We start from the raw sequence: 25,986 nt of genomic DNA on the forward strand, positions 1-25,986 counted from the left end.
GGCGCCACTCTAGGGGGCTCCACAGCCGACCCGCCGGTGTTGCTAGGGTAAAAATCTTCCGACGATCGTGCACGCGGCGCGCACACACCTAATGGAATGGATATGAGCAAGCACTCGAAGAAGAATTTCCTTTATGAATAGAAGCACAGGCTGCTTTTGAGCAGCACATACATAACTGCATAGCTGATTAACATGCATGCAGCTGGGTAAAGCACAGCTGCTCAAACCTTACCCTGTTGTAAGCTAGCACATATATTACAGATTTAACATGGTTGTAGTATGGAGGGGGAAGACAGAAATGAAGGCTGACAGCTGTAGAGTCTTCTCACATATGTTGCAAATGTCACTGAATGAGAGACCAAAAAGCAGCTCCATACACTAGTCCTTCCCAAGAACAAAAACTACTGCAATGATAAAAGAGACTGACTAGCACATGACAAACATATTTTGGATTTTAAACTACAAGGGAATCAATATTAAAATTAAATACTTTGAGATGTACTTTGCTTCCAAAAATATTTTTATTTCTATATCTGCCACTCAGTGGGTTTGCACACTACATACCATTTTACATATTAAAATTAAGTTTAAGAATTTATGAGCATATCTTAGTCAATTTTGTTCCAGAGCCAATATTTGAATATTAATACATATAAAGCTGTCAAGATCTGTACAGAACAAATACAGAAACTAAACATTTCCATGCCCCAGTACAAACCCACAAATATTTAAATCCAAAATAATTAATTTCCATTGTGTTAGTTTGGACTGCTGAAGCTGTGTGGGTTTTTTTTTTTTTTTTTTTTCGTTTTTTAAAAAGACATCTTCCTTGGCTGTTCCATGGAGAAGATTCAGTAACCCATAATTTGTAAGTTATTACAGAAAATAGGAGGTTCCTCTCTTTCACAAATATAGAATACAATTTGTGTTTAGCAAATTACTATTCATGAAAAAGTTACTGCATTTTGGCAATACATTCACATAGTGCTTAAGAGATGGTTTGCTAACAGAGCTTTAGGTTTCCAACCAACAACATTTTGTGCATTCTTACATCTACAGCCCACCAATATAAGCCATGATTTATACTGTGTAAATAAACATTTTAAAAGCCTCTCTACTTACTTAACACTGTAACACTGAAAGTGACTATCTGGATACTGTGGCTGATATGGCTCTTGACCCAACACTGTTCCAAACCACCAAGCATCGTCAATAATGGATCGGAATCTATCAACTGTAAGAGAAAACCATTTCCCCACTCAGATACATATTCTGGTAACCAAAAGATTTTAATTATGTTTTGTGAGGATGGAATTACCGGGGAGGAAACTAATGAATAGACTCAGACTCTAAGGTCAGAAGGGACCATCATGATCATCTAGTCTGACCTCCAATAGTATATTTTGGTTTAAAAGTATAGATATCTACTTTAAAAAACAGACACTAGATAAAAGAAAAATAACCTACTAGACAAAGTAATGTACATTATCATTCACAGTAAGCTCTAAAATCCAAACATACTAGCATGCAAATAAAAAGATGTTAATATATATTTCAGTGTAGAAAGCATGCACCACAAAAGGTGCTGAGTATTCTACAATATATAAAAACTTGTATGACTTCAACCACAATGGAGGCAAATGCCTGAAAAAACAGATAAGCCTTAACACTATGAATTGAAGACCAGACCCTGGTTCTAGCATACCAAAGAGTTTAGGAGGCAACGAACTCCATTTCATAGTCCAAGTCTCTCCATCAACGTCTAACTCCAGCATTCAGATGTTCAAATCTCTAGAAACTGTTTGCAAAAGGGTCTCAGCTGACCTCAAGTGCAACAGTGGAGCATTTGATGGTGGAGAGTTGTTGGAAGTCTCTGATAGTCAGGACACAAGCCACACAGAGCCTTTTAAATCAATGTCAACACAAATGAATTGTACATAACATTCTCAGAAGCTAGCCACAATGGAAAATTTTTGTATTCTAAAACTATATTGCCAGACACTTGGAAGGTGAAGACTTACAAGCTTGCCAATTCCTTTGTCGTGCTTCATCATAAAACTGACGCAATACAAGAAAGTCAATGACATCTGGCATATCATGGTATCTAGATAAAAAATAAAATTAGCTTTCATTTGTGTGTCATATTATATTATGCTATGTTGTGTAGAGGAAAAAAACTAAGAAATGGGTCTTTAAAAAAAAAAAAGATCTAGTATATGCTTTCAGCAGAGAAACACATACTTGAGAGAAAATGATTTGTCTGAAAGTTTTCCAGTGGCATGGTCTATAAAGGCAAGCTTCAGGCAACACAGTGTAGGAGGACCAACTTCATATCGTATCCCAACAATTTTTACCAATTCTTGATCCTAAAAACAAACAAAAATGAAAGCAACAAATTCCATTAAGTTTCAACCTTATGCTAGAGGCACAATAGTTTTAGCCCTCAAAAAGCCAATATTGTTAAATACTGTATATGAGGTTTTATTGGGAGACAACCAAATCCTTACATAGAGTCTGTACCCTTTTTAAAGATCAAGATTTGTTTTTATTTCAGTGAAGTCCAGGCCTCCCATGGGCAATTTTGAAGGTTTCTTTGATGACTGAAGAAAGCTTTCTTCCTCCTTTATGTTGGTAGGAAAACATTAATGGGAAGTTACCTAGCTAAGTCCTCACTAGTTATATTTATACAAAGAATTTAAAATGCTAATGTAAACTGTTAAACACACATTATCAGTATTGAACATGTAACAACTTCAATATATTCTTACCCTAAGGACCATTTTTCTCCATGGCTCCTTGTGGGGGTTCAGTTCATAAATATTATTTTTTCTAACTGCTTCAATATAAGCTTCATGACCTTGTCGAAAATATATTACCTGTAAAAATAAAAATCCACCAAATAATTATCTACTTGAAACACTAAAGTACATGTTTTTCTATATTTAGTGCCAGTTGCTATATTAACTTTTAGTTAATCTAAAATTTTATAGCACTTTTTGATAAAAGTTCTCACCTCATCTCCCATTTGGGGAACAAAAGGAGATTTTCGAAGTGCTGTGTCAGTTATCCAAACAGGAGGATGGTAGTCATATAACACGTCTTCGTTTACTGGCTGTGTGGGAGTACTATTCTGCACATTCTGATAAACAGGATAGTTATACATTAGAAATTATGTTCTTGGTGCAGTGTCATGAAAACTTGTTATCCAATAATTTCTTCTAAAGTCTACACAAAATTAATACCATGAAACAATAATAAATTAAGCTCTATACAAGACCTTAAGACCAAAAAATCTCCCAAAGCCCACATTTTGGTATTCTGGTTCTTCCTATATTTGCAGTTCTTCCACTGTCATCATTAAGTATGTCAACCATAAAGTATTCTACTCCCAATAAACTTGTAGGGCACAGTTCTCTCAGAGCTGCATGGTAGTTCTTAACGTGACTGTCAAAAGACTTGTCTAATTTTTGAAACTACTATTCTATTGTGCACTGTCTGGCAAGTGTGCGTGCGTGTGTGTTTGTGTGTCATTTTATTAAACAGAAAACCTTCAGACTATTTAAATGTGTACCAAGTGTAGCTTAAAGCAAAGAAATTCCAAGTTATTATGCATCTGCCACTTCAAAATTAATATTCAGAATCAAAGGTGATTATATAATCAAAGTAATTCTTTGAGAAAAACAGACTTACGTATAGATCATCATACATTTTATATTGTATGACATCATACATTTGAAAGGCACTCTCTGTTTTACCACCAGTCCCCTGGCTACAAGAGTTGCAGAATTACCTGAAGCGCTTAAAGATTCCAGTTCTCCACATTATTACAGAATGCTATTTTCCACCACTTTAGAATTTACCAAGGAATTCGGGGTAAAATTCCCCCTCTGTGCAGAGGGCCAGCACAAGGCCTATAAACCATTTAATACTTGTGCTGTTTTGAAGACTTAAGTTATTTAAATGAATGATTATTTACATCCCTTTGGTGATAGGGCTGAGGTTCTAACCAGTTATTTTCTTTAATTTATTAAAAAAGCTCCTATCCCATATCAAGTATGGTGAACCATGTGATGTTTGACTAGGAGAATGTGACTTCACTTTGGATGCAGAATTTGCCCTGGTTATTCTAGGCCTGTTGAATTACTACAGTGCATTTTATGTGAGGCATGCTTTGAAAAGATTCAGAAAGTGAAGCTGGTGCAGAATGCAATCACCTGTCTATTAAGCAGTACAGTATTCAGACAGTCTTATCTGCCTTTACTGGCTGCAAATAAGTTTCCAGAGAGTTTAAAGTGTTGGTTTTAAACAATAAAGCTTTAAATGGTTTGGGAGCTAGTTACCAAGGAAGACACATCTGCTCTCTAACGTAATACTACTACAACTGTAACCAGTGGAGATGTCAGAGTTGGAGTCCCCTCAATGTAAAATAAAGACATTTTGTAGAAGAATCAAATTCCAGAGTCACAGGTCTCCCAAGCCCAGATTTCTGGCCTTCTAGGCAACCGACTTTTCAAATGGGCACTGAGAAACAGTGGCAAGCTTGTAAGAGTGGATCAGCTGGATATGGAAAGGTTTGTGTTGAGGATATTAAATGGCAGTTCAATTAATTTGTTTTTAGATGTTTTTGTATCAAAAACTGTTTTAAAATTCAGAAAAGAACCAAAAGTATTCTAAAATCTAAACAAATAAAACCCTTAAATATGTGCATTCCTTGCTTTTGTATTCAAAGCTGCTATAAAAGTGGTAAAGGGTAAGAAAAACCATCTGTTTGGACCCCATAAGAGTGCGGAGGCTTTAGTTACCTGTTGTAAAGCGAAGTCCATAAAATGTAATTAGACAATGTAATGTTGCTGGGAGGGGGGAATTTTTGAAAAGGGGAAGGAGCCCAAGGTTAACTTTAAGACAACCATAGTTAGTAATATCACAAACACCTCTGCCTAATACGGAGGTAACGTATACAAACTCCATAAACTTCCAGGTACAAGAGATTTAAAACATAAAAAAGAGATATCGGTGAAGAATTAAGTGAATAGAAGGAATTAACAGTACAATACCTCTTCCTGCTTTTTCGGTTTGGGTTTTTTCCTTCTTTTTCTTCTCCTCTTTGGAGGAAAAGATTTCTCTGCTGATACTTCATCTTCTGAAGTACTACAATATCTGATAGCTTTGCATCGAGATGTTCGTACAGGAGGCTTGAGATTTATCCCTGCATCAGCTATCCAGTCAGAATATCTACTTGAAGAGTCACTGTTTATGGGGAAAATAATGGAAACAAATGGAATTTAGATATTCAAACAGCTGACCATTAGTTAAGAATGTTAAATGAATTCTAACAATATTTGTAGAAATAAAGTTCCCTTTCCACTGTCCTGTTCTTCAGTGGTTTTGGAGGTTGTCAGGAGGAGTAGAGGAAGGTTTAATTGCTGCAATACATTTCAAAAGAATTTCTAATTCCTTCACTTTGGCTAGCATTTTAACTTATGGCACTAATTCTTCAGTCACTAGCATGCAACTATGACATTTTTGTCCTTATAGAAATTCTGTACAACATTTAATGTGTTCCTTTACTGTATTTCAGAAGCAGGATTCCAATAAATAGGAGCATCCTGCCTACTCAGAGGCAACAGAAGATACATACTTTCAGACATCTCTTATTTCATTGATGGTTTAAAAAACAAAACACTTTCCTTTTCTAAAAGATATGCTAACCATAGCTTATTATTGTTAGACAGGATTCCAACAAAAACAGCTGTCACTTGGCATGGACAGTCATCCCTGAGGATGAGAACAGTTTTGAAAAAATTGTGTTTGATTTAACAAAGTTTGAGAATCAGAATATGCCACACAATATGTGCAAATTTTTATTAAGCTTATAGGCACAGACTTTAAGATAAGCTGCACACAATGTGCACTGCAAACTAAGTGCATACTTTTGAAGACAAGTCTGCTGTTATCAAACATTTATAATTGTTAAACTATGGATTTCACGATGGCTTAGAAATCAGGCCAATTTAGAAAAAGTTTGGATTAGTAGTAAAAAGAAACAGTTACTTACAGTAACTGTGGTTCTTCAAAATATGATGCAGCCGTGTATTCCAAGAAGGTCCGTGTGCACACTGGAGCACGAGACTTTTGCCTAGCAATACCCATAGGAGGGGTGGTGCTCATGCCTGTAGCCCCTTCCTTGGCTATCTGAGGCAGCACTGCTCCAAACCCCCCCCCCCCATTCCTTTACACCGAAAGCCCAGGAAAAGACACCAATGCAGAGGGGATGGAGGGTGGATGGTGGAATACAAGTCTGCCTCGCATCACAAAGAACCACAGTTACAGCAAGTAACTGTTGTTTCTTCTTCGAGTAGATGCAGACATGTATTCCAAGTAGGTGACTAGGGAGTAGTACCTCCATCTAGAGGCAGGGCTCAGTCTATCTGAGCAAGGATCGCAGGACCACTCTTCCAACATTATTGTCCGTTCTGGAAGAAGTGGTGATCACACAATGATCCATAAATGTATGCATGGACGACCACATGGCTGCCCTACAAATGTCCAATATGGACATGTCATTTGGGAATGCCACGGACATTGCCTGTCTCTGATCAAGTGTCCCCATACCAGCTGAGGAGGCATAGCCGATGCTATCTCATATGCAGTCTTAATGCAATACATTAGCCATCTAGAGATGGTCTGCTCAGAGACAGCTTGTCCTTTCATACAGTCTGTACGTGATATAAACAGGTGAAGTGAAGCCTGAAATTGTTAGACAGCATCTAATGTCAAGGATATGGAGGTGTTGTTACTCCATGGAAGAATGCAGCTTAGGGAAAAATACAGGCAAATACATCGCTTGGTTCAAATGAAACAGAGACCACCTTGGATACAAACATTGGGAGTGGCTGAAGCGTAACCATGTCCCTGAAGAACTGAGTGTAAGGAGGCCCAGCCATTAGGGCCTGTAACTAATAGAGGTACTGGCTATCGAGAATGCAGCTGACACAGAACAGGCAGCAGACAGGAAGCAAGGGGCTCGAATGGAGGCCCCATTACAGCCGCTAAAACCGCGTTCAGGTTCCACAAGGGATCCGGCTCTCGGACTGCAGGATGCAGGCGGAGGAGCCCTTTCAGAGATCGTGTCACCTTGGCACTGGAGAAAACCAATTTCCCTTGGGTAGGTGGATGAAACACTGATATTGCTGCTAAGTGCATTCTCAGAAAATTGAGTGCTATGCCCAATTCCTAATGATGTAACAGGTACTCTAAGATGTCCTGGATGGAAGCCTTTGCTGGATGGGTCCCCGTGGGCCAAGACCATATGGAAAAACCTCTTCCATTTTGCCAAGTAGGATGTTTTAGTAGAAAGCTTCCTACTATTAAGTAGGACCTGTTGTATGGCCTCCCAGCAACACCCATCCTCCTCATTCAGCCATGCCATAAAGGTGCAATGAGCTGATCACTGAATGCAGGGTAGACGTAGTCCTTTGTGAGGAGGTTGGGAAGAAGAGAAAGCAGCATGGGAGGCTGAACTGACAGAGCGAGGAGATCTGAGAACCAGTGCTGCCTCAGTCATGCCAGGGCAATGAGGATGAGTCTGGCTCAATTCACCTTCAGCTTGGTGATGACCTGGGGAAGGACCGGGATAGGAAGGGATGCATACAGCAGAGTCGACTTCCAGCTGCAGTGGAAAGCATCAGAGAGAGAACCCAGGATGAGTCCCTCTCGAGAGCAGACTAGGCAACACTTGGTGTTTTCCCTCGTCACAAAGAGGTCAATTGTGGGAACGCCCCACGTTGCGAACATCAGCCAAAGGACTTCTGTCTTTAAGGACCACTCATAGTTGGGAAGAAAACTCTGCTGAGATGATCGGCAAGACAGTTCTTGACCCCTGATACGTGAATAGCTATCTGGGTGATGTCTCTTCAATACAGAACTGCCACATGTTGATCGCCTCCAGACAGAATGATCTGGAGTGAGCTCCCCCTTATCTGTTCATATAATACATTGTGGTGGTATTGTCCTTAAGTATGTGAACCACTAAATGCCTGATCTGGTCCTGGAAAGCATAACACGCACTGTGGATGGCCCGAAGCTCCAACACACTGATATGGAGTAAGGCCTCCTATTCTGATCACAGATCCTGCAACCGCAACAAGTCCAGATGCGCTCCCCAACCCAGAAGGGACATGACGGTAACCAGTGACTTCGTCAGAGAAGGCTGAGCAAAGGGGACCTCTTGCCCACATTGCTCTGGTGGGAATCTCCATGTAAGGACTGCAGGACTGACGGAGGAAGGCGAACCAGCCTGCCTAGAGAATGTAGGGCAGGGCGGTAAACCATCCTGAGCCACATCTGGCAAAGTGGACTATGTGCGGCCATGCGGCCCAACAGACTCAGGCACACGCAGACTGTGGTGGACAGTTGTGATTGCAAACTGAGGCACAGCTAGTGAATCGTCTGAAAGCAGTTGGTCAGCAGGAACGCCCTTGGCCTCATGGAATCTAACAGGCCCCCAATGAACTATTTGCTGAGTGGAAGTGGAGGTCAACTTCACGGTGTTTAGACTGAGACCCAAATGGTCGAGTAAGCATAGTGTGGTGTCGGTGTGGGCAAAAACCTTCTCTCTGGAGCTGCTTTCAACAACCAGTCATCAAGGTAAGGGAAGATTTGGATTCTCTTCCTCCTGAGGTACGCCATGACCACTGCCATTCATTTGGTGAAAACCCAGGGGGTAGAAGAGATCCCACACAGGAGAACTGTGTACTGAAAGTGGCAGTCTCCTACCATTAAGCGAAGAGACTTCCTGTAACTCGGCAGAATGGCCACATGGAAGTAGGCATCTGCAAACTCCACAGCAGTGAACCAGTCATTCTGAGACAAAACAGGGAGGATAGCTGATAGAATAACCACACAGAACTTCATGTGCTTGATTAATTTGTTGCGTTCACGGAGGTCAAGGACAGGCCTCATCCCATCCTTGGATTTCAGTATCAGGAAATACTGGGAGTAAAACCTGCAACCATGGCATTCTCACAGAACCTCCTCCACCACTCCCAATGCTACCAGAGAGCTGACCTGCTTGAAGAGCAGCATCTCATGATAGGGGCCATTAAAGAGGGATGAAGAGGGGGTGTGGAGACAAATTGGATGGCGAAACCTGATCTGACAAGGCGTAGGACACAGTGGTCAGACATTATCAAGACCCAGGCATTGGAAAAGCGGGACAGCCTGTCCCCAAAGGAACGGGTGGATGACAAGGGAGAAACAACAACTGGAACAGGGCTCTAGACAACAAGTCAAAATGGGTGCTTAGCAGATGTCCAAAGAGGGTGTGCAGAGAGGCCAGGCCCCGAGCTCGAGTGCTTCCTCTTGTGAGACTTATCCCTCCTCCCGGGGTAGGCTCACTGTCTTCGGTGGAAGGGGTGCTGTGGCCTGTATGGCTGTTGTTGCTGCGCCCCGTAATGGTGTCTCTACGCAGGTGGCATATACACCCCCAGCCACCTTAGGGTAGCCCACGAAGCCTTAAAGGAATGCAGGGTTTCATCAGTCTTGTCCAAAAACAAGGTTTTATAATTGAACGGCAAGTCCTCAATAGCTTGCTGGACATACAGCGCAATTCCTGAGTTCTGGAGCCAGGAAACCCTCCTCATAGTAATTTTCCAAGGCCATTGCCCTGACAAAGTATCCGTCACATGAAGGGCAGATTGCAATGACTTTTTACCACTAAGCAGCCCTCAGCAACAAAACAACCAAAATTCATCCTGGGAAGCTCCTTAAATTTGGCCATAGCCGACCAATTGAGGAAGTCATATTTGGCCAGCAGGACTTGCTGGCTCGTGATCCTCATCTGCAGTGATGATGAGATGTGTATCTTCCTGCCTAGAAGATCTAGGCACTCTGAGTTTCTGTCCTTGGAGGACGACTTGAATCTGCTCTGCTGAGCCCTGTCATTCACTGCTGTGACCACCAGGGAGTTCAGGGCCAGATGAGAAAAAAACCCTTTGTATCTCTGTACTGGCACAAAATAGCTCTTCTCCAACCACGTGGCCACCAGTGATACCGAGGCGTGCCTCATTAATAGGGAGGGCCACTCTCCCAGGTACAGAGGACTGGAGAATATCCACGAGTTTATGGGTATTCTCCTGGAGAAACTCCACCTGAATACCCAGTGACAAAGCCACCTGACGTAACAGGTCCTGGTATGCCCTGAAGTCCTCTGGGTGGAAGGGGAGGATGAACCAGGCAAAACCATACCATCCAGGGACAAGGATGAGGCTGTTGGCTAGACTACTGGCAGATCCTGCTCCCTGGACAGTGTCTCTGGACGAGGAAATTCTGGCTGCTCCACGGGATGGGGAACTGCAGACATCTGGACTTGTGGCTGGTCCGCAGCCCCTAATGCTGCATCAGCAGGGGATCTCGCTTTGACTTTGACAACAAGCAAGACCTCCAGGAACAAGGGGCTCGTCACTGGGGCCAAGGTGGCCACTGGTATGGGTAAGGAATTGGGGGCCAGTAGGCGCCAGGCCAGGGGCTCCATCCAGGCCTCGAGGCGCATGCCAACTTTGGTAGCCATATGTTCCACCAGTGGTCTCCAGACTTCTTCACGTGACCTTGAGTGGGAGGGCAAGAAGCCCGACTCTGAAACATAGGAGTCCCAGGACCTAGGAGACATGGGAGGGGCGATTCCAATGGGCAATCCGACTTGTCTGTAGCCCAGAACAAGGTCGAGATAGGTGCCCTCAATGTAATCTGCAACACTAGTGCTGAAAAGACTGATGCAGCAGGCAAGGTCAGTCTTGGTGTAAACAACGGTACTGAAGCACCCTGGTGCGCTGACATCAAGGGCGGAGAAAGCCGGTGTTGAGGACCAGTGGCGAGGATGGGACCAAAGGGCAAAGTAGGTCTGCCGCAGCCTGGTACATCAACACCACTGACACTGTCAGTACCAGCACTGTTATCATCGGTACCAGCCTCAACAGATGCCTGCAACCAAAAACTTGATGGTATGAGGCATCTGCCCTTCCCTCCCCTCTACCGATGGGGTGTCAGAAGCTTCAGTACTGGGTCAGGCCTCATGGACTGCTCAACCAGGTGCTGCTTAAGGCAAAGGTCCCGTGCCACGTAAGTCCTCTTTTTGAATGATCTGCAGATCAAACAGTGCTCCTTAATATGAGCTTCGCCAAGGCAGAGCAAGCACCATGTGTGGGGGTCACTGTTAGGAATCTCCACTCCCCACAAACAGCAATGCTTGAACCCAGGTGAGGGCATCACTGGGGAGCACTGCCACTAACACTATGCTATATACTGTAACTTTTAACTAATACTACTATTAATTATATACAGTAAAAAACTAATTGCGAGATTGTGAAGCGAGAACCACACAGAGCTCCGACTTCAGCTGACAAGTGGTGAGAACAGCGCTACCTCATATAGCCAAGGGACAGGCTACAAACATGAGCGCTGTCACTCTACTTGGAATACACGGCTGCATCTACTCAAAGAACAATGTTGACAAACTCTGGGATCACTAAGTCTTCTGCACTGACACAGAAACATGTACATAGCTTAAAACAGACATTAGCCAAATCATGCCTATAAATTCTTAAAGGAGACAGTTATGACGTTAAAAGGTGAAACTTGCCTGTGCTTTCCCTTGTCTATTAGCCCTACTACTGGGGACATCTTCCAACTTTTTCCTTTACAAGCCTATGAAATTAAATGTAAAGGACTCTCTATTCACAGATCCTTAATATGCACTGAAGACTCACATCAGGAAATAAAAATTCTGCATTTCTCATATTAAAACAATATATGTCACCACACATTCTCAAATACAGTTTGTGAATGTAAGAAAGTATGGTATCAGACTACTTAGCTTTTGTATTTGCTGATTTCTGAGTCCTTAATTTATCTTATGCACTTCTTAAGATAAATTGGAGAGGGGCCTGAATTCAACAAGATGAAATTCAGTGAAGACAAATGCAAAGTACTTCACTTAGGAAGGATAAAATCAAATGCAAAACTACAAAATGGGGAATAACTGGCTTGGTGGTAGTACTGCTGAAAAGGATCTGGGGGCTATGGTGAATCACAAATTGAATATGAGTCAATGTGATGCAGTTGTGAAAGGTTAATATTAGCAAGCATGTTGTATGTAAGTCAGAGGAGGTAACTGTCCCACTATTTGGCATTAGTTAGGTCTCAGCTGGAGTACAGTGTCCAGTTTTGGGTGCCAAACTTTTGGAAAGATGTGGACAAACTGGAGAGAGTCCAGAGGAAAGCAACAAAAATTATAAGAAGTTTAGAAAACCTGAGCTATGGGGAAAGGTTAAAAAAACTGGCCATGTTTAGTTTTGAGAAAAGACAACTGGGGGGTGGGACCTGATAACAGTCTTTAAAAATTTAATGGCTGTTATACAGAGGACTGATCAATTGTTCTCTATAACCACTGAAGTTAGGACAAGAAGTAATGGTCTTAATCTAGAGCAAGGGAGATTAGGTTAGATATTAGGAACAATTTTCAAACTATAAGGGTCGTTAAGCCCTGGGATAGATTTCCAAGGGAGGCTGTGCAATCCCCTAACACTGGAGGTTTTAAAGAATAGATTGGACAAACACCTGTCAGGGATGGTCGAGATTTACTTGGTCCTGCCTCAGTGCAGGGGACTGGACTTGCCTTCTCGAGGTCCCTTCCAGGCCTACATTTCTAGGATTGATAATAAAAGTCACCGAGGTAATTCAAACATCAACTTTTTAACTTTAACGTTGCCTTAACAAGATATTTGTATTTAGCATACACAAAATGTGGCTTCACTTTTTTTAAAACAATCATTTCAGTAATAGTAAAGAAGTGAATATTGGCAAGGTTTTTTGTTTAACACACACACACCGGTCCCTTGACTGAGCATCTTTCTTGATTGCTGGTAAAAAGCCCCTAATCCCAGGATGTTTTCAGAGAAAGGATTTCAAGTAGCCTAATCATGCTAGAACTTTATATGGGAGATTTTAATCTACATTTGTGTAGACATTCAAAAACAAAATTTGACAACATTCAGGAGAGACTTAAGTGAGAAAGTGGAAATTTTTTTTTTTTTTACCTAGAACTGTTACTGTTGCTTTTCTTGTCACTTTTCCATTCTTCCTCCTCATCAGAAGAACCTGAGCCTTCACTTTCTTCTGCTTCCTGGATTAAAAAAAAAAAAAGTTTAGTTGACTATCAATCCTATTTTTTTTTTTTTGCAGTGCACATTGTAAGTTTTATATTGTTTTAAACACTAAGATAGCATCCATAAGGGGAAGGAAAGATATCAAGTTAAAGAGATCTCCTTACTACATTAAAAATAATTATTAAAAATAGTGAAGTACAGTTCTTTAATTTCTATTTGAGCTGACTTCCTCAATACGAACACAAACTAGCACTGCACATTAAATTATTCAACATGAGTAGACTGTGCACAAACACAGGGGCCATAAGATCTGTTACAGCTGTTTCCAAGGCTACAACAGCCCCACCCCCCAATGGTAGCCTCACTGTTTTGCCTATGAATACCTTAGCATTCTTTGATCGCACACACTTTGCAAGATTGCAAATTATATATCAAAATGAGTATTAAAATATCTTAGACTCTTGATGTCCTCATGAAGTCAATGTATGACAGAACCTGGCTCACTCAGCATGCAAAAGGAGGATTTAAAGTGGTAGAGGAAGGGGATCCACAAATGAAAATATACCATGCCCCTCCTCCCCATAAAAAACAGTAGAGTTCTAACTTCTGTAAATTTGTTTTCCTTAAATAAGATGGGCATGATGATTTTGTAGATTTTCAGCATTTTGATTGGCCTTGTATTCAATATTTTTTTAAAGTAAAACAGTGTATATTTAAATACAAAATGGATTACATGGTATGTGAAATATCCCAATATACTGCAGAAGTTTTAACATTTCCTGCAATTTTTGCCCGTGTGAATTTCAGATTCCTAGGAGCAATAGCTCATTGTGAATTTAAGGACTGTTTTTTTTAAATAGACCTAGTAACTGGGTATCAGCATGAGGGCTATCAGAGCTGGTCATGACTCAGGTTGTATCCCTCAGCATACTACACAAAACATATGTTAAAAGAAAATTGTTAAGGTTGCAGAGTCAAGTACTCAAGGTTAAGAAATGACGGAATTAAGGTTGCCTGTGCATTCAACTGCCTTAACCATGATACTGTCCTCTACTCCTGCAACCCCCTCCCTCATTCACTATACATTTTTCAACTTGCAACAGATGAAGCAGGGTTCCTACAGACAACAGTCTCTTCATACATGACCCTGATTCAACCCCATAGCATAGCTACTAGTCTCTCCCCCTGGCTTCAACTACCATATTTCCCAGCCCCAGTTCTTCAATCCCCAAGTCTGGCTCTTGTTCCCTCTGCATTTGAGGGGCAAAACGGAGAGGCACGAGAGAGTCTCACTGCTTTCTGTTCCTGTGCCGCCCACCACCGCAGTCAGGAGCAGCACTTATAGGGAAACTCCTGCTCAACCCTTGCCCAACATAAACAGAATCTTTGGAGAATTTAGCTCCAAATCACTACTGAGCATATGCAAACATACTTTTTTTCAAAGTATTATAAACTTGGATAAATTTGGGCAGTTTTTCCACAGAACAACAAAAGACATCTGAAACCAAGGGGTAGCCAATGCCAAATTTCAAACAAAGCATAAAGGCACTAGAGCTTCTCAATGAAACAATTGTAAGGGTTTTTTGTTTTGTTTTTTAACAATAGGAAAACATATGTTGTTTTGCAAATCTCGTTCTTGGAAATGGGTAAGCTATTTTTGCGGAAACTTTCAGAAGTGTTCAACCTGAGGCAGATGACTGGCATGGAAAATAATAGCCCAAACAGAGTTTGGCACAGTATTTATAAACAACTGAAAGCAAGGTTTTATAACAGAAGTGTTGGGCAATCATGAGCACTGGTAATATCTGCTGACAGTTAACATATTATAGAAATATTTGCTCTTGTAAAAACAGGGATGCATGCATTTTCTGCAACAGAAATCTGACATTTTATGAAACTTTCAGGATACTTTCCACTAACTCCAGTTAGTGAATTAAAGAATTTGGAAAAGCACTCACCTGGTTTATAAAGCCAAAACAGTCATCCCTTTCCTCATCAGATGAATCAAGTTGTTCTGTGTTATTTCGTGTTCGATAACTTGGATATTTACGCCTATGTAGTCTACGCTTGGATTGTATCAGTGAAGCTTCAGAGTCACTCTAATAGGTGTTACAAATAAAGATGCAATGCTGAATTAATGCAATCCAATTTTTGCATAAATAGATAAGTTAAATATAGCTTTACAATATGAAAGTAAACTTAATTTTATAGACTTGTAACAAATATTGTGAACATACAAGAATGCAAAGAGTATCTATTCTTGAAGAGCTGAGGTCTAACAAGCTATTCAGAGTTCCCACTTTTTGCTTAAATGTGGTACACCTTACAGTAGTGTCAAAATTGTAAATCCTAATGCCATAAGTTTTAAAAAAAGATTTAAAAACAGTAATTATAGTTGTGTAGTGAAACTGATTATTTACATAAACAGGATTCCTAGTTTATTCTGTAGTTCTATTATCTGTTGTGGAATTGAGGACCAGTTTATGAAATTAAAGAAAAAATGTCATATGAGAAGACACCTTTCTTTATAGTTGCATTGATTGTAAGCCAAAAACAAGAGTTGTTTTAAATATAAAAATAAGCTGTTATTTTGACAACATAGATCAAAAAAAAGAAATATAGTTCTTCTGAATTTGTGAGAAAGGCCAACCACTTCCAAGGTTCAATATTTTAAGAAGCTGTTATAAATTAATAGTGATTATTTTACAGCTTAACAGAACTTGTTGCAAGTCCACCATTTAATTTACCGTTAGTAGCACACCAATTTGAAATCTACTCAATTAAAAAAAAAAAAAAAATAGTTAACAGTAACTAGATATTTTACCTGTCACAAAATCGCCCTGCCAATTTTGGCTTGCAGTTTTACAATCACGTTTTCCTATTTAAACCGTTCTGTCTTGTTTGGGCCTTTCCAACGAACAACAGAAAAGGAAAAACTGACTATATAGGAACAACCCTGAAACTGCACACAAAATGCTGTCCAATCCACAAAGTAAGCTGCAAAAGACAAAAGTGATACTAGCCTATTATTCTAAATTAATTTCTATAAACTCTGAAGATATCTTGGAGGATTCTCACTATTTTTACACTCATTAGTACTGTATGTGACTGCGAAAACTGCCCTATCTATACAATCTTGAATCCTTTAATACAATAATAGCAGCATGAAGTCCAATCCAGGCCCGCTCTTGACTGTCAGACAAGCTGCCAAACAAGTTCCAGTCAGTTCCGTGGATGGAGGAAGGTGAAGCTCCCAGAAAAAACACCAATTCAAGGGAGTCACCATAAAATAAAAAATTTACCAGAAAAAATGGGGCACTGGGGTCTGGGAGAATCCTGCAAGATGGTATCTTTAGAGTCATGTGTAGGTACTTTTTCAACTCGCAGCTCTCTCATGCAGAAGTTAGGAACCCATCATTCACTATATCTGTTTCATACCTTTTCTGAGAACTGAAATGTCTTCCTTTTCCTCTCTGTTGCATAGAGCTCTCTCTCTTCCTCTCCTTTTGCAATCCGGTACTCCTCCTGTTTTCTACAAGAGAGTTTTGAAAGTTGTCAAAATAAAAGTAAAATCACAATTCTGAAAGTGAATTGAGTAGTTACAGGTTTGTCTTCTTTAAAATACTTTATATTCTGACACTGGACCTAACAAAATTGACAGTTTAAATGTCCAAATTTTATCCTCTCTTGGAATGGTTATAACACGATGGAGAAATTCTATGGTTTCTAAATATTTAGGGCTTTTATATAGCTATCAATTCATAAAGAAAAAACTCTCCTCACACATTGGCAGACACGGTTGATAAGAAGGATTTACAAGAGGATTTTTCTCCCAAATTCACCACTATCCCTTGTAGGATGAAATAACCCCCCCCCCTCATTTTCAATCTATGGTCCCATCAGAAGTAGGTCCAAATATATGGATAGATCACCTCCATTACACATCTTTTTGGTCCCATCTACACTACTTGAATCATGCTAACAGACACCATGTACAGTGATAGGCATCAAGAACATATTTACAGTTTGCAAAGGAACAGGTTTCTAGATTTTTCTTTTAAACATGCTGGCCAAGTAAAGTAGATTCAACCAATCTTAGCTGATACTATTTAACACTAGAGGGTTTGCTTCTCTTCCTCCCTACAATCACCAGGCTTTGCAAGCAGGTGATGACAACAACAGGATTTCCTCCTTTTTCAGACACTTGGCTCTGAGGCTGGGATGAAGGAAAAAGCTTTTAACAGCCCCCTTGGCTACAAGTGCTGCTGTTTCTTATCCTCAGCAACAAATGCAACTTCTCTTCCTCCTAGGCATTTAATGCTCCTGTATGAAAACAGCAGCCAGCTGTCTTCAAGAACCTTCTGCTGCCTCCTGTTCAGGCAGTGCTCCTCCTGTGTTGCTGATGGATAGCAACTCGTACCAGGAGAGGAGTCGCTCAGGAGCCTCCAAAAGATTTTTCTGAATCTTTCCAAGTTAGTGAATGTAACCCTATAACCCTCACTTTTCTGGAAAATGAGGAGCATTCAGTGAACCTAACTACCCTTTCAATTCTTTTGGCATATACTTCATTCTTTGCAGTAAACCCTCTTACATGCTCAAGTTATTTTCCAACTAGTTAGTTCTCCCTTCACCCTTATGTCACATACATTTTCCAACTTAGTTTTGAATGCAACTGAAATTAACATTTAGTAATTTCAATTTGCACTAGAGTATTTTTTAGTGTAGGCCTAATAGCACTGAATAAAGGAGAACATTAAGATATTAAACGCGTCGAGTAATATTGATAGCAACCTCATTTTTTAAAAAAAGAGATGTCCTTCATATGAGCCAGCTAAATTTTCACACACCTGAATAAATGCAGTGGTATTTCTGGTACAACAACTCTTCGTTTCCAAGCCTGAAGGTCTCGCTCTGTGGCAATTTGACTTCGTGGAGCATTCTGATGCATTTGACGTACACCTTCCACTTGCCCACTGCGACGCAGACCAATATTGGGAGGGGACTGGATGTCTAAACTTGGCCTTCTAAAACCTAAAAAAAATATGATGAAAGAGTAGAAAATCTTCTGCCACCAGACAGCTTTGGTGTCTAGTTTGCCCCAATTGTTTGACTGTAAATTAAAAATTAACATTCTCCAATGAAAGAAAGCTCACAGGAAACGTGTTGAAGAATCAAAATGTTGTGAATGGATTGCCTCCTCTGGTGATAAATACATTTGGGATTTCAAGCTGTTTTAAAGATCTTTATTACTTCCACTGCTACTTTCAAACCCTAATGAAAGGCAAAACAGTATGAAAGATGTTTTGAGTTTTTCCTGCTGATTTTGCACCAACAGCTAGCTAGCTACCTAAATACCATTCCCAGCATGACACATATAGTCATAGGTACGTACACATTGAACAGAACCATGTTCATTTTAAATCCACTTGAAGTCCACAAGGTAAAGAAAGGGAGAAGAAACCATTACTCAACGAAAAGACAATTTTGCAAACTTTAGAAAAATACAAGTAAAAAGTGAGTTTCAAGAACTCTTGAAATATTACAGTACTCTACATAGATCCTTAAATATTTAGCTGCCTGCAATCAAAATCAATGCTTTTTGTATGTTTAAGGTTTTATGTACCAAAATCTGGAGTTTCAACCTTTTAAGATACATTTACAGAAGTATCTGGAGGTGTTTTAGCCCAAGAGACACAGCAAAAATCCCAGTTTTAGACTAGAACCCATGTGGACTATTTCATTCTCAAAAGTAGTACAAAAACATTTTCAGATGAAGGGATTTCCCCCTCCCCACACCTAAAGAAATATTTACCAGTAGTTACTGACCTCTTCTAGGTGTTCCTTCTCCATTCTGTAGTCCATTTGGAACAACTTCTTGATCTGATCCAGTTCTTTGGTCTTGCTGTTGCTGTAATTGTCTTATCATGCCATCAAGAATGTTGGGTTCCAGACTTTGTTCATCCTGGTCAACAGTTTGCTGGCCTATCACTTGCTCAACAACCTCTCCATCACCTGGCAAATTTAATACAAAACATAAGCAAAATGGTTAACTGCCATAGAACTAAAGTTGGCTGTGCTGATCACCTTCACAACACACCTTAAAAATTAAGCTCTTCTAAAATTGAGTACTTGAGGATAATTCTGAAACGTAACGTGGATAATCACCCAAGTTATTTATATTACTTAATATTTTTAAAAGGACACATTTACCAAACCTAAAATGAACAGAAATAATTCTTGAGTTTTTAAAAAAAATATATGCCCTGCAACAGCTGCAACCCAAATATGGCATCAGAAAATGAAATTAACCAAAAAACCTCCATAAAAATGTGAAACAGACTATTTTCACTGTTTACTCTTTGCATTTCTTGGTTTGGAGAAACAGCATAAAAACAAATTAGGGGAGGGATAGCTCAGTGGTTTGAGCATTGGCCTGCTAAACCCAGGGTTGTGAGTTCAATCCTTGAGGGGCCACTTAGGGACCTAGGGCAAAATCAGTACTTGGTCCTGCTAGTGAAGGCAGGGAGCTGGACTCTATAACCTTTAAAGTTCCCATCCAGTTCTAGGAAATAGGATATCTCCATTAATTTATATTAAAAAAAAACTGTTTCAATAATTTTAAGATGTTATCCATACCACAGGCAAAGATTTTTTTAATTGTTTGTAATATTGTCTCTTAATGTGTCTTAATTGTAATGTGTCTCAAACTTCTTTACTGATACTTGCATACCCATGCTATGGTTGCATACAACCAGGAAATCAATTATAAACTAAAAGAGACTAGACGGATGAAATCTTTTGTTCCAAAGAACTCACACCTTTTCAGTTTGAGCTAAACCACCACCTTCATTACCTGTCAGTGTATTAGTGATTATATCCTCTTTGTAAGCCAGCAACTAGAAGCTGAAACTAAGGCAAATACACTTAATCAGACAATATTACATCCACTAGACATTTTTGTTACAAGACGATATATTACAGTTGCATTAAAACCCAACTACATAAATCTCAAGTAAAATAAATAACTTCGACGTAAATGTAGAACATTAATCTTTTCCTATTCTAAAGATGGTAATGATTCTAAAGTCCAATCAGACACAGACAGATCCCGAAGTTGAAATTACTATTCTTACTTGTTGCTATATATCCCAGTTGAGGAATCAAATGTTCGTCTGCACAGTTCTCTCTTCCTGGTACTAATCTCTGGTATTTTGTTGGATGAGGGTTTCCATCCACATCTACTAAGAACGGAGGTGGCATGAGATGAGGAGCCTGTTGTGTTTGCTCATCTAGGACATAATTGTTAGCGTCTCGAATCAATGGTCGGTAGTCAGTGTGGAAGAACATCTGATCAGGAATCTGGAAATAAATGAAGCTTGCATTTTGTCAACTTGAAAAAAAGATATGTTAAAGAACTTGCACGTAGAAGAAAATTATATTGCAACAATTGGTATAGAAACAACAAGGAGTCAGGTGGCACCTTAAAGACTAACAGATTTATTTGGGCATAAGCTTTCGTGGGTAAAAAAGTGGAAGAAAAAAGAAAATGAAGTGGGTTTTTTACCCACGAAAACTTATGCCCAAATAAATCTGTTAGTCTCTAAGGTGCCACCGGACTCCTTGTTTTTGTGGATACAGCTACCCCCTGATAATTGGTATAGAGCAGGGATTGGCAGCCTTTGGCACACAGCTCGCCAGGGTAAACCTCCTGGCAGGCCGGGCCAGTTTGTTTACCGGCCGCGTCCGCAAGTTCGGCTGATCGCAGCTCCCACTGGCCAATGAGAGCATCGGGAAGCGGCGGCCAGCACATCCCTCGGCCCGCGCTGCTTCCTGCAGCCCCCATTGGCCTGGGACGGCGAACCGCAGCTTGTGGGAGCTGTGATTGGCAGAACCTGCGGACGCAGCAGGTAAACAAACCGGCCCGGCCTACAAGGGTGCTTACCTTGGCAAGCCACGTGGCAAAGGTGCCGATCCCTGGTATAGAGAGACCAAGTTCTCAAAAGGAAAAAAAAAGCCACACAAAGATCCTATGCCATCCTAGATTTGTGTTGCTCTGACGATATCATATCTCGCATAAAAGAAAGGAATTTTGATAGGCAAGCAGTTAAAAGTATTCAGTACGTTGGTCTTTGAGAGGATAATACATTGAAAGTTCTGCAATCCTATATTAAATAAAATTGCTGCTCTACCCTGAAAAGTAACTATAAAATAGCATTTCAAATTTCCATTTTTAATTTAACATTTAGCAAACATTTGCTTTGTTTCCATCTAAACATATGGTTCTCTAACTGCTAACCTACAAATTTGCTGTGGGATCGCAAAGTCAGGCAAGGTTCTTTCTTCATCAAGAATTAGCACCAAAAATAAAGATTCTGCAATCAAAATTAAGCCTTCAGTTACATCCAAGTAATTGCACTGAAGTAAAATGGGGGTGCAAAAGTGTCAAAGAGGTAACAGTCCGAACTTTTATTACTGATGGTGATAGCAAGAAGAAATAAACCACTTTTCCCTTTTTGATCCCAAGTTGAATAGGTAGGATAGTTAGGGAAAAAACTCTCAAATGATAAATTTGGAACTAGAGTTTTACGATAGTAAATGCAATACAATTTGCAGTAATTGCTGATCTGATATGGGTCAGACCTGGCAGTATCGTAATTGCCAAGTGTCATGTAAGAGCCTAACATTGTATTTACAGCTACAGTCTTGTGGCCCAACTAGAAAGTTTTTTTACGATAGAAGAATGTCTGAAGTGCCAGTCTAAGAGAAAAATAACTGCTTATTAAGCAAAGCAAAAACAAACAAAATCAAACCCGAAGTCAAGATAGTAATACATATATCCAAGTATCAGTATATTTTTCACATGAATTCGTTTATTTCTCTAGTCATCATCACAAATGTCAACTGAAACCTGAACTTACCTTTTCATAAGGCTTGTTACACCCAAAACCAAATATCAACAGATGCCCATGAGAATCTGTACAGGCAAAATGTTGTCCATCTGATGAAAACTTGCAGTCAAAAACAGCACCATGTCCTTGTCCTTCAATCTAGATTGAAGAAATGAAACTCAAGGTAGGTTTTGTCATATTTTTTGGAACAAGCAACATTGTACAGCCTTATCCAAACTTCAATTACCAGAGACTCCCTGTTATTTAAAAACAAGGTCACGTTTCTCCTACTATATGTTACAGTGAAATTTGTATTCTTATGTTCAGTTTAACGTTCCTCATTACATGATAATTAGGACTCCAATCTTGGAATTGGATCTGCATTGGAAGACCCTTAACACCTGTAGAGTCTCTCTGAAGTCAGTTGGACTTTGTGACGGCACCAGCATTCACCCATGCAGATGTGATTACTAGCTTGGGCCCCATCAAGTAACGTACCCTCAAATACGGCTGAGAGGGGAATATGAGAAATTTATCCTAGGTCTCTACCATATGTAACTTATTCTCAGTATAAATAAAGAGGAACATAAAATTATATTTAGATTGCAAAATCAAGAGTCTATAGTCAGCTATTTCATTTCCTAGATGGGTCCAAATTTTAAGAGACTTATTTAAGGTTGTGGATCTACTGTAATTTGAACTACAACAGCTAAAAACATGCTTTTTACAAAGCTTTATATTTTTAAACAAAGCCACTTTAATATCAAATGCTACTTTTTAAAGAACCTCACTGCTATAGCACTTTACAAAGATATCCTCAAGACAAAGTACAAGATACAAAGCCAATCCCTTATTGTCTACATCTAGAAAGAAACAAAAAAGTGTGAACAGTAGTTATACTAGCACAACTTGGGGAAAAAATAAGTTATTTAAAAGTGGAGAAGGATGGGCTAAGACAGCTGTTAAGAATGAAGTTAGCTCCATGTAGTTGGGCGAACTACAAAAAAAGGCACCATCACTTGCTGACTTCAATGACAGTAGCATTCTTAAAGGCACAGCTGACAATGTAATTACTTGTCAGAATGAGCCTTGAGGTGCTCGTCTAAATATAACAAGGGACTACAAAAGATAAGGGCTTTAAAGACCAACAGGGCCAAATTAAAGTTAAACCACCATTTTAGAAGCCCCAAAAATAGGGAGAGTGGGAGAGAGAAGATGCTTTGATCACAATTGCTCAAACATGTTGCATATCCTGAAAAAGGCAGAGGAATATATAATAATTTGATCTTACCATGTTAAAATAATGCTTAGTTTTGATGCCTTTTGTAATATCCCATATAAAGATATTGCCATCATGGCCTGCAGATAACATAATCCTTGAATCAAACGGGTGGGTCTCCAACACAAATACTTCATCTGTATGTCCCTATTTTAATATAGAAAAATAGGCATACAAAAATCACAAGTTTACAATTAATACGTTAGAGTTCTGAATTCATGCATCCTAGACTTCTAAGACCCTCCAGACTGCCTCCAGAAATCTGAGAACTTTTGGTGGTCCAACATTCATGCAATTGTGAAAGTGACAATAAACACTGTACATGGGTGCAAGAGTCAGGGGACCTTGTGACAAAGAAAAGACTGTTTTTGAACCATACCACTGGCTGGATTCAAGCAAAGATTGCAACATACCTACTTAATTAAAAAAAATGGGATTTGATATTTACTGGAGAAAAGTCTCAAGCTTTTCCCTATTTCACAGGGAAGGTAGCTCAATATTATTGTTTTGCACACACTGGGATTTTTTTTTGGGGGGGGGGGGGGGATGGAAGCTGTTGAGTTTTTGGGTGTGTTTTTTTTTTAAATAAGCACTATACATGCATTATATTCAGATACAAGCTTCCAAGACAAATCAAATTAAATGACCAATTCAACATGCAAATGTCACTTTAATACTAACGACATTGAAAGGCTGCATATTTTAAAAAGCAGGTAAGATCATTACATACCACCATATCATGAAGTAATTGCCCAGTATAAGAATTCCAAACTTTTAGCAGATGATTATTCACAGCAGTAACAACAAAATTATCATTTTGATTCCAAGCTATCATTGTTACTTTCGGCTTCATAAATCTGTCTTCTTCTGAATGAGAGTCACTATTTAAAAAGAACAGCGCCAGTGTAAGTATAACTTAAAATAAGTGTTCATTTCAATATCTAAACAAATATTGAACTCTCGTGATGTTACAAATCTGACATATTGAGCTAAGGATTAAACTCTAGTAAATAATTTATCCACTATTTTAATATTTCTGCAGTAACTTGACCACAGAATGTGTTGACATCTTAAACTTTAAATCTGAGTTTTCTTGCCTTGGTAGGTTTTACTTTAAATCACTTTAAAATTTAAAATACTTTAAAATTGCATGCAAAACAAGTATATTTTTAAATTTAATGGAAATATACCACTGATATGTTTTAGGCTCAAAATGTTAGTTAACCCACTGAAGAACTGATACTTAAAAAAAAAAAAAATCCACCCAACAGTCCAATGATGTTCACATATCTTATTTCACCTTTTTTTTTTTTTAAATTAGGTAAGCTTCATGAGAATTGGATGTTTGTGTAAGTTGTCACACAGTACAGTTCAATATTCTAATAAATTTCTTACTGAAGTTAAGAATCAGAATGAGCTATAAGGATACCAGAAACCAAGGACCTGGGACTCTCAAGCTGCCCTGAAGTCTGACTAAGTTACTCTTGTTTCTCTTTTAAAGAAAAAGGCTGTTGAACCCACTTTGTGTGTCTTAATTCACAGTCCCTACATGTGCATGTCAAAAAGATTTGTGGAAAACAAGAGACACACAAAATAAAACAAATTCAATTCACTGAATGTAGGCCTCTGAAGGAGGAATGGGAAAAGCACTGCTAAAATTTAGTGTATTTATTTCATAGGGTGCATAAAATTACCTCCATCTTTTTAGATGGAGCCCATATGAAACGGACTTCCTCAAAATTAGGAGCACATTTAGATTTTCGGAATTTTCATTTTGAAACTCTGGGAGCAGTTTGTGATGCCACAATATGTGGGTGAAAACTAGAGAACACTTTTGGAAAAAAATCAAATTGCTATGCTAATTAAAGCAAATCAAGTGATGATAAAGTTACAATTTATGGTAGGAACAAGGCTTCTGGATTGCTAGAAAGGAATCAGATGCAGCAGGGTTCAGTAAACAATGGGCATTTTTCTTCTGAAGAAGAAAATGAATATTATACTGAAGAGGAACTTCTTTAATACACTAATCAAAAAACAACAAACATACTTACTTACATTAAAAGGTGCAGAATTTAGATTAGATTCCAAGCAGACATAGTGAATCTTTCAAAGTACCCGACTCCCCATAAACACACATAAATAGAAGACACTCAGCCTACCCTGGTAACCTATCAGCCATATCCAACAAGATGCTCCTCCATTCTGTTTGCTGGAAACGCCAGATATGGGCTGTTCCATCTCTGCTGCCACTTATGAACCTTGAAATAATCGTAAAAGATTTTATCTAGTACACAAAAGTAGATAGTCACAGTATTTCTACTTAAAAATACACCCATCCAGAGTTCTGGGGGCATAAACACAAGGTTAAATAAAACCTACAAAATGGAACCAAAACAAGTTATCTTTCCAATCCAGGCTTAGACTCTCCAACGACCCAAACTCAGACTTCTTTCCCAGAGAAAGCCTAAGAAAAAGATGAGCTTTCTATGTGAGCTCAAGGTCAACAAATTTGAGAAGTGGCAGAACAACAGGAAAGCAAGTTCTGAGTTAAGGACTCTTCATGAAAAACCTGTCTCCAGGTCCTTCCTTATTCAATCAAAACCCTTAGCTCAAATGCTATGGCATCAGACAGAGAAAGGCAGCCGGAGATATCCTATAT

General features: G+C 39.4%; 1 protein-coding gene across 3 annotated transcripts in view; it reads right to left on the reverse strand.

Annotated features, from left to right (window-relative positions):
- Window positions 1-25,986, reverse strand: part of BRWD1 (bromodomain and WD repeat domain containing 1) — a 111,146-nt gene that overhangs the window by 58,523 nt on the left and 26,637 nt on the right. For all 3 annotated transcript variants that reach the window (XM_034752922.1, XM_034752914.1, XM_034752932.1), the window contains exons 13-28: window positions 25,487-25,585; window positions 24,058-24,208; window positions 23,340-23,474; window positions 22,079-22,207; window positions 20,294-20,519; window positions 18,987-19,172; window positions 18,008-18,191; window positions 16,599-16,692; window positions 15,119-15,259; window positions 13,092-13,177; window positions 5,055-5,247; window positions 3,014-3,139; window positions 2,769-2,876; window positions 2,242-2,366; window positions 2,022-2,104; window positions 1,123-1,234 (exon numbers count right to left, since the gene is read on the reverse strand). In XM_034752922.1, the coding sequence (XP_034608813.1) occupies window positions 1,123-1,234; window positions 2,022-2,104; window positions 2,242-2,366; window positions 2,769-2,876; window positions 3,014-3,139; window positions 5,055-5,247; window positions 13,092-13,177; window positions 15,119-15,259; window positions 16,599-16,692; window positions 18,008-18,191; window positions 18,987-19,172; window positions 20,294-20,519; window positions 22,079-22,207; window positions 23,340-23,474; window positions 24,058-24,208; window positions 25,487-25,585 (2,178 nt within the window). The remainder of the gene's footprint in view (window positions 1-1,122; window positions 1,235-2,021; window positions 2,105-2,241; window positions 2,367-2,768; window positions 2,877-3,013; window positions 3,140-5,054; window positions 5,248-13,091; window positions 13,178-15,118; window positions 15,260-16,598; window positions 16,693-18,007; window positions 18,192-18,986; window positions 19,173-20,293; window positions 20,520-22,078; window positions 22,208-23,339; window positions 23,475-24,057; window positions 24,209-25,486; window positions 25,586-25,986) is intronic.

This window comes from Trachemys scripta, chromosome 1, assembly GCF_013100865.1.
Source record: "Trachemys scripta elegans isolate TJP31775 chromosome 1, CAS_Tse_1.0, whole genome shotgun sequence".
Classification (NCBI taxonomy): Eukaryota; Metazoa; Chordata; order Testudines; family Emydidae; genus Trachemys; species Trachemys scripta.